At 39.4% G+C, this 8,751-nt stretch overlaps 1 protein-coding gene across 1 annotated transcript; it reads left to right on the top strand.

Annotated features, from left to right (window-relative positions):
- The first annotated feature begins 230 nt into the window (after nucleotides 1-230).
- On the top strand, nucleotides 231-6,391 carry LOC108892086 (uncharacterized). The gene is made up of 7 exons (XM_051067898.1): nucleotides 231-363; nucleotides 496-708; nucleotides 1,625-1,815; nucleotides 3,339-3,551; nucleotides 3,861-4,185; nucleotides 4,836-4,933; nucleotides 5,404-6,391. Exons 1-7 carry the CDS (start codon nucleotides 231-233, stop codon nucleotides 5,536-5,538), a joined length of 1,308 nt encoding a protein of 435 aa, XP_050923855.1. The 3' UTR covers nucleotides 5,539-6,391.
- Nucleotides 6,392-8,751: the final 2,360 nt, after the last annotated feature.

Below are 8,751 nucleotides of genomic sequence, written 5' to 3'. Positions count from 1 at the left end.
ACCCATTTCCTGTCCCAAAGAATTGTTGGACTTACCAGTGATACAGAAAATTATGGACAAGTAAGAAACATGAGTAGATCTGGTGAGAGGCACAAAAGTGAGAGTGATGAACTCACTTTATCCTCCAAACAGGAATTCAGAATTGCTGACAAGAAAGGTCACACCATATCAATTATGTGATTTGGTTACTTTAAAAGCGACGATGCCCAGATTAAGACAGTTAGCACATTATGTTGCCAGTTGGTACCAAAAAAGATGGGAAACTGGTCTACATGTGCTTTGTGGACCTGAAGAAGGGTTATGAACGTATCCCCCAGGTGGGGTGTACTGCGGGAGTATGGGGTACCAGGGCCGCTGATGCGAGTCAGTCCAGTTCACACGTTTTCAGTGGGTGTTGGACAATTTTGTTTGTTATATTCATGGACAGGATCTCAATCAAGATGAGGAGAGTTTAAGGTTTGAGGACCTTAGACTCGCATCTCTGCGTCTTTGCAGATGATGTGGTTCTGTTGGCTTCATCAGACCATGATCTTCAGCACACATTGGACTGGTTTGCAGCCAAGTGTGAAGCAGTCAGGATGAGGGTCGGCATCTTCAAGTCTGAGGCCATGGTTCTCAGCCTGAAAATGGTGGATTGTTCCCTCCAGGTGAGGGGAGAGTTTCTGCCCCAAGTGAAAGAGTTTAAGGATCTAGGGGTCTTGCTCTTGAGTGAGGGGAGGGTGGAGTGAAACTAGTCACAACTGGATTGCTGATATCTGGAATGGAAGTTTGTGCTAGTAAGAATTACATTGCAGATATCAAGAATATATTCATTCTGGATGGGAAGAGGATGTGGATATTTGAAATGTTCTCTTGTACACTGCAGTTGAACTCCTGCAGGTCCACCATAGATTGAGGTTGTGTGCTGACTGGTGAAGGGGAAGAAATGACTGGTCAACATAATCCACAAATCCCCTTTGAACCTTTGCAATATGTTTGAAATATGGGGAGGAAAGAAAACAGTTAAAGTATAGAAGAGGCCCCACAAAGAATTAGCTCCCTCACGGTGGGTCTGGGGACAGTTCAGACTGGGGGACTGGGTGTCATCATCCAGTGGCCAGCGTCCTACTAATAGTATGTGTGTGTACAATATCATGTTTTTTTAAAGTAGGTTAACACTGACAGCTTATTCACTACAGTATCAGTCATACAGATCAGTCAGTATGAAACTAAAGAGACAGGCAAATAACTGTTTTTATAGAACACTTTGCATGAAGCTGATGAAAGTGAAGATAACTTAAAAAGTGAATTCAACAGCTCCACAGTCACAGAGTAAAGGAGACAGAGGTGGAACAACCATGGAAAAGGTTCTTCTGATCATCACAGCTGCAGCAGGCAAGTGTTATTTTTTATGTTTTTTTTTTATTTTTAGAATTATTAATTTCTCATGTTTCTCAACATTTTGAGAACTAAACATTATTGTTTTATTTATACAAATAAAGCATGACGTCCATATTAGAAGAGCTTTAACCACCAAAACAATGACACAGCTGAATACACTGAAATGTCATTTTACAAAGTCAAACTATTTTATAGAAGGAATTTTTAGCCCAAATCTGATCAATATCCATGTCTGTCACTACAGGGCTGTGTGCTGTCTCATCACTCCCTGCTCATCAGTACCATTTTGTTTATGAACAAATGAACATGACTGAAGCTCAGAGCTACTGCAGAGAAAACTACACAGACCTGGCCACTATAGACAACATGGAGGACGTGAACCTCTTGAACTCCATGGTGGATTTAAACAGAATGATCTACCCAACATTCAGCTATGTGAGTTCACCTTTGTCTCTTTCATATCAAAGTCATCTTTGACAACTTTCTGCTACTTTCCACTTGTACTCCATGACATTTCAGAGGGAAATATTGTACTTTTTACTGAGCAACATTTATCTATTCAATTCAGTTTTATTTATATAGCACCATATCACAACAAAAGTCATCTCAAGGCACTTTTCATATAGAGCAGGTCTAGACCATGCTCTTTAAAATACGTATTTACATAGGGAGACCCAACAAATCCCACCATGAGCAAGTATTCTGCGAATGTGGTAAGGAAAAACTTCCTTTTAAGAGGCAGAAACCTTGAGCAGAACCGGACTCAGGGTGGGCGGCCATCTGCCTCAACCGGTTGGGTTATCTGACGAATGTAGTTACTAGTCACTTCACAAATTAAAAATTTTAGATTAAAAACTTACAATAAGCTTATAAAAGTTGTTAAGATTAAACCAGTGGTTCCAAATGGTTATTGGTTTATGACTTCTTATGGAAAAACAGAGTCTGGTTCAGGCTCCTTGTCACATTTCAAATGTCTGAGTTCTTTATGAAAAACAAATGTTTTGAATATTTAAATGTTCATTTCATCCAATATGTAAATGGCTGCAGTGTAAAGTCAGAGTCTAGACTTCACTGTCTGTGTTTAAAGTAAGACAGCATACAATAAATAAAATAAGAAAAATTAGAAAAGAGAACACATGTACATCACACAGGAACTGATCAGAGCAGAGAAACCTTGAGGCCAAAACTGAACCAAAGCAATTATAAGATACTGTAAAGAAGTGTTGGAGGATCAGAGCCCCTGTTTACACCTGGGATTAAAATGTGATCTGTATCCAGACACCTTATCCAGATCAGGAAAAACATGTTAATGCGAGTTGTAAATGTGTTGGGATCCGATCTGTCTGACCACTGCTGGAGGAAGTCTGGCTCACAGTGTGTTAGGATCTTATGTCAGTGTAAATGCAATCCATACCTACATAACATCATTATTCCTGCTCTGACCTCTGACCTCTGAGCACACCCTTCATCAGAAGTCACTCAAACTGATGAAAATGTAAAGACAGAAGGTTCTAACAGTTACAGTGACTGGTAGAATATAAAGATTCACGTCCCTAAAGCCTCAGGAAACCAGATGTTTATTGGTGTTTTGAGGCAACAGAGCTGTTTAAGATAAACTGGACAGTTCCTACAGAAACAGCTCAGTTTACAAAGATAAGTTTGATGCCATCAGCTGATTAGACACCACCTCAAATTACTCATGATCAGGTTTTGTTCCAGAGGTCAAAGATCTGATTTCAATGAAAGATTATTACCAGGTGTAAATACAAATGCAAAGTCAGATCATTAATTGTCTGGAAACAGATCACATTTTAATAACAGGTGTAAATGGAGTGAGACTGAGCAGCATGAAGAGTGTAAACAGAAATGATTTTGTGAAAAATTTTGCCTTCAGCAACTTTACAGAGGTCAAATACTTTATATCACATTTGAGACTAAAGAAAACGTGTTGTTTCCAGTTAGCCTGGATAGGTCTGTACGACGATGTGAACAGCTGGAGGTGGTCGCTGTCAGACAGAAGTTTCTACACACAGGAGGAGGCTGAGTTCAGGAACTGGTACAACTATGAACCAGACAATGAAAATAGTAGAGAACACTGTGCATGGATCACCAATGATGGACAGTGGAATGATGTTTTTTGTGATTTCTACCGTACAGCAGTCTGCATGGATGTCAGAGGTGAGGATTTTAACTGGTGAAATTACACCATACAACACAGCAGTTTAGTTTCTTTATCTCTCCCACTTTCTGCTTCTCTTTGTCTCTGTGTTTTCCTTATTTGGGCTCACAGTTCAATCAATCAATCAGACTTTATTTGTACAGCACCTTTTTCTAGGTTGGTCCAATTCAAAGTACTTTACAGATGAGCAACAAGCTGACAGTCCAGATGGAAACACTAACACTATACTACACACTACTAATGCTTATGGTTATGTTACTGCTGCTCAGCTCTACACTATGATCTGTTTTCAGGGTCAAATGTCACATTTGTCTTCATCAACAAAACAATGACATGGACTGAAGCTCAGAGCTACTGCAGAGCAAACCACACAGACCTGGCCAGTGTGAGAAACATGGAGGAAAACCAGAAGGTAACAGAGCTGCTACCTTCAGGACAAGATGTCTGGATCGGCCTTTTCAGAGACTCCTGGAAGTGGTCGGATGGAAGTAACTCCTCATTTAGGTACTGGAATGAGGTTGAACCTAATGGGAACAAGGAGAACTGTGTGGCAGCATACTTCGGCTATCATGGAAAATGGGAGGACTGGCCCTGTGATCACAGGACAGGATTTATCTGCTACAGTCGTAAGTCATGACTCAGCCAGCCTTTAGATGTAGGTTTAGGTTTCCTTTACCTGCAGATACAGTGGAAAGTTTTGGGTCAATAAAATTCTGTGTGTCATGACAAATGATGGAAAGTTTGTGTCCATATACATGAAAAAATACATTAACTTTCCTGACTGTTTCACAAACTGCTGTGAGACTGGGTTGTAAAATAAGTTTCATCATCCATACTATTGATAATATCCATGAACTTGTTTGGAAAGTTAATACGCAGTAGGGTTCAGCAGCAGATGATGGGTTGATGATGAAGCACCTTTACTTAGCATATACAGAATGTGACCAGCTCTTATCATGGCTGCCACTTAGATACTTCCTGGTCATTTCACTAAGTTAGGCACCTCCCTACGCAACGCTACGCAACGCAACGCTACGCAACAAAACAAAACAAAACAAAACAAAACAAAACAAAACAAAACAAAACAAAAGTTTGACTACAGCCCTGGTTTCAATGATGCAAGAGCAACCGTAGAAGTCCATGCTAAGCTAAGCTAAGCTAAGGTTTTCTTGCGCCATAGGACACTCACATATAGAGCCGATGTAAAAAAGTATCACATTTATTCTAAATGTGATATTTGTAAGGATTTAACTGATGAAGCCTGTTTGTTTTTCAGCACCTGTCTCAAAGAAAGTGGTGAGAGTGAGGCTCATGAAGAAAAGCTCCTCTCTGGATCTGAATGACCCTGCTGTGATGGAAGACATCTTGAGGGAGGTAAATAATGTTTGACATTTTTAATTTTCTAAAATTGTATTTACTTTAGCTTCTTATTGGGCTTTCAACTACACACGTTACAAATGTATGCTTGTCACATAAAAGCGAGTCATGGAGACCATAAGCTAATAGCAGACTCTTTAGACTGGTTTTGTGCTAATAGAGATGGAACCCCTCACATTGTCAGGCAGGCTGTGCCATTGATTTGTGGCTATTTGATGCAGAGCTTGTGTAAATGTTCTTCATGACCTTTGTAATTTTCATTAAAAAGAGAACAGTCAAAAATGTATATGACTTCACAGACTACTGAGAACAACTTCATTCAAACGCCTCTATATCATTAAAACCAGACCTGTGTCAAAAAACACGCCAACAGGCAGTTACAGTTAGGTAACATGTAACTGAACAAAAGTGTTTGGTGAAGAATTTTCTGTGTGATATTCAACAAAGTAAATGTTTTTGTGTCTCAGCTCAAACAGAAGCTGAAGGACAAGGGAGTGGACGGAGACGTCAAACTGAGCTGGAGGAAGCAGTCGGATGGAAAGGTCTTCCACAAGGAAAAGGAGACTGAGAAGAAAACCACTAAGAAAAGAGATGAGCTTTAATGTTTGAATTCTGTCAGTTTCCATGAAAGATTTTCTTTTTCTTTATCTTTAGAATAGTAATGTTTTGTTGAAAAACATATTTTACTGTTAACTTTCTGTGATTTGTGTGATTATCTTGAATTATTATCACATCCTATTTTTCCGATATCCCCCTTGTAGGAATGTAAACTGTAAGATTTATCATCTTTCATGTTGTGATTGCATAAGTGAGCAGTGCTTTGAGCTACATGCTAATATCAACATGCTAACATGCTTGCAATGGAAAAGGTAAAATGCAACGTACATGTCTGTTGAGTCTGGATGTTGATTTCGAGGGTGATTGTTTCTTCTTTTGTTAAATTGCACTTAGTTCTGACATCAAAGTCAGAATTCTGAGATCAAAGGATGTGTTTGGAACCGCCTACAAACGTAGACCCTGGACTAAGCTGGTGAGCTAAGGTAAACCAGTTGGCCCCAAATCTCTGAAAAAGTTGGATCAGATTGGGCAGATTGGAAAGTAAAAATCTTATTTGGTCATAGTCTCACGTTAAAAATATAAAAACTTTCTAAAATGCCAGATAAGCAGTCATGTTGGGAAAAACAAGTTTTTAGCCTGTTCTGAAATCACAGCCACTTGTCACTGTTGCCGCTGGCTGGTGTGAAATGCATTCTGGGATACTGGTAGTATACTTCAGTGTGAACGGTCAGTTTACTTAATCATTTATTTAATAAGTAGTATAACCTTAAATTAATGAAACCTGCCTGAAATTCATTCACACAGAAGCACAATCTCAGATTGTACAATCATTATTTTCTTCATGATGATAAGTTAAAACAAAATGTTACCTATTGTAACTGTAAGTCAAATAAACTACTCTGTACAATATACTGAGGGGTCTCCATGCTTTTTGTCCAACTTTGAGACAGTTTGTACCAGTAGGTATAGTAGCTAAATGTACACATCACCTTAAAGGGAATAATAAGAATCCATCAGAGTTTCTTGACTTTATGTGACTGTGGTCAGGAAAGACCCCCCATCACCGAACAAAACAAGAACAAGAAAATTGGTAAGGAAATAGAATAAATCTTGACCTAACAACCTGTTCAGTGCAAGAATGGCAGAGTTGACTGATTGGCTTGTGTTGAGTTTGTTATGCTAGTTATTATGGAGTTCTCTCAGTCTTTTAGTTTGAGAGCATTATTTATTTATTTCACATTAAAATTTTGTAATGTTCAGCAAATTTGTAAAGGTCAACTGACTCCTGTCTGGAGGAGTCTTCATCTGCAGAAACACAGAAAACCCTATCTCTGTAGGAATCCTATTCATAATGTTGTCAGACACTTATAATAACAATCTGAGCCTGTCAGTAGTAAAATCAAGCACTCTGGTGGATGTACATGGACATGGACAATTGCCCATTGGATTACATTGCAGCAGCTGTTTACTGTACTTGATCAGTACTGCATCGATTCCAATGATTTTTGTTCCAACCAATCATCTGCGACCAAAAACATGGGAAAATAAACATTCAAAAATACCAGAGTTATCACAACCAGCAGTTTTTGGCTTGCTTGTCAAAGTATAGTACAGATACCCATTTCCTGTCCCAAAGAATTGTTGGACTTACCAGTGATACAGAAAATTATGGACAAGTAAGAAACATGAGTAGATCTGGTGAGAGGCACAAAAGTGAGAGTGATGAACTCACTTTATCCTCCAAACAGGAATTCAGAATTGCTGACAAGAAAGGTCACACCATATCAATTATGTGATTTGGTTACTTTAAAAGCGACGATGCCCAGATTAAGACAGTTAGCACATTATGTTGCCAGTTGGTACCAAAAAAGATGGGAAACTGGTCTACATGTGCTTTGTGGACCTGAAGAAGGGTTATGAACGTATCCCCCAGGTGGGGTGTACTGCGGGAGTATGGGGTACCAGGGCCGCTGATGCGAGTCAGTCCAGTTCACACGTTTTCAGTGGGTGTTGGACAATTTTGTTTGTTATATTCATGGACAGGATCTCAATCAAGATGAGGAGAGTTTAAGGTTTGAGGACCTTAGACTCGCATCTCTGCGTCTTTGCAGATGATGTGGTTCTGTTGGCTTCATCAGACCATGATCTTCAGCACACATTGGACTGGTTTGCAGCCAAGTGTGAAGCAGTCAGGATGAGGGTCGGCATCTTCAAGTCTGAGGCCATGGTTCTCAGCCTGAAAATGGTGGATTGTTCCCTCCAGGTGAGGGGAGAGTTTCTGCCCCAAGTGAAAGAGTTTAAGGATCTAGGGGTCTTGCTCTTGAGTGAGGGGAGGGTGGAGTGAAACTAGTCACAACTGGATTGCTGATATCTGGAATGGAAGTTTGTGCTAGTAAGAATTACATTGCAGATATCAAGAATATATTCATTCTGGATGGGAAGAGGATGTGGATATTTGAAATGTTCTCTTGTACACTGCAGTTGAACTCCTGCAGGTCCACCATAGATTGAGGTTGTGTGCTGACTGGTGAAGGGGAAGAAATGACTGGTCAACATAATCCACAAATCCCCTTTGAACCTTTGCAATATGTTTGAAATATGGGGAGGAAAGAAAACAGTTAAAGTATAGAAGAGGCCCCACAAAGAATTAGCTCCCTCACGGTGGGTCTGGGGACAGTTCAGATTGGGGGACTGGGTGTCATCATCCAGTGGCCAGCGTCCTACTAATAGTATGTGTGTGTACAATATCATGTTTTTTTAAAGTAGGTTAACACTGACAGCTTATTCACTACAGTATCAGTCATACAGATCAGTCAGTATGAAACTAAAGAGACAGGCAAATAACTGTTTTTATAGAACACTTTGCATGAAGCTGATGAAAGTGAAGATAACTTAAAAAGTGAATTCAACAGCTCCACAGTCACAGAGTAAAGGAGACAGAGGTGGAACAACCATGGAAAAGGTTCTTCTGATCATCACAGCTGCAGCAGGCAAGTGTTATTTTTTATGTTTTTTTTTTATTTTTAGAATTATTAATTTCTCATGTTTCTCAACATTTTGAGAACTAAACATTATTGTTTTATTTATACAAATAAAGCATGACGTCCATATTAGAAGAGCTTTAACCACCAAAACAATGACACAGCTGAATACACTGAAATGTCATTTTACAAAGTCAAACTATTTTATAGAAGGAATTTTTAGCCCAAATCTGATCAATATCCATGTCTGTCACTACAGGGCTGTGTGCTGTCTCA

Source organism: Lates calcarifer, unplaced genomic scaffold (genome assembly GCF_001640805.2).
Source record: "Lates calcarifer isolate ASB-BC8 unplaced genomic scaffold, TLL_Latcal_v3 _unitig_2081_quiver_1593, whole genome shotgun sequence".
In the NCBI taxonomy this organism is placed as follows: Eukaryota; Metazoa; Chordata; class Actinopteri; family Centropomidae; genus Lates; species Lates calcarifer.
This window is presented reverse-complemented; position numbering and strand designations above follow the sequence as displayed.

What these genes read in the sequence shown, in the direction of transcription:
- LOC108892086 (XM_051067898.1), top strand. Translation starts at nt 231, where the DNA reads ATGTTGCCAGTTGGTACCAAAAAAGATGGGAAACTGGTCTACATGTGC. An exon ending in TACCAGGGCCGCTGATGCGA is followed by an intron (nt 364 to 495) that starts GTCAGTCCAGTT and finishes GCGTCTTTGCAG; the next exon opens with ATGATGTGGTTCTGTTGGCT. An exon ending in TCTAGGGGTCTTGCTCTTGA is followed by an intron (nt 709 to 1,624) that starts GTGAGGGGAGGG and finishes CTGTCACTACAG; the next exon opens with GGCTGTGTGCTGTCTCATCA.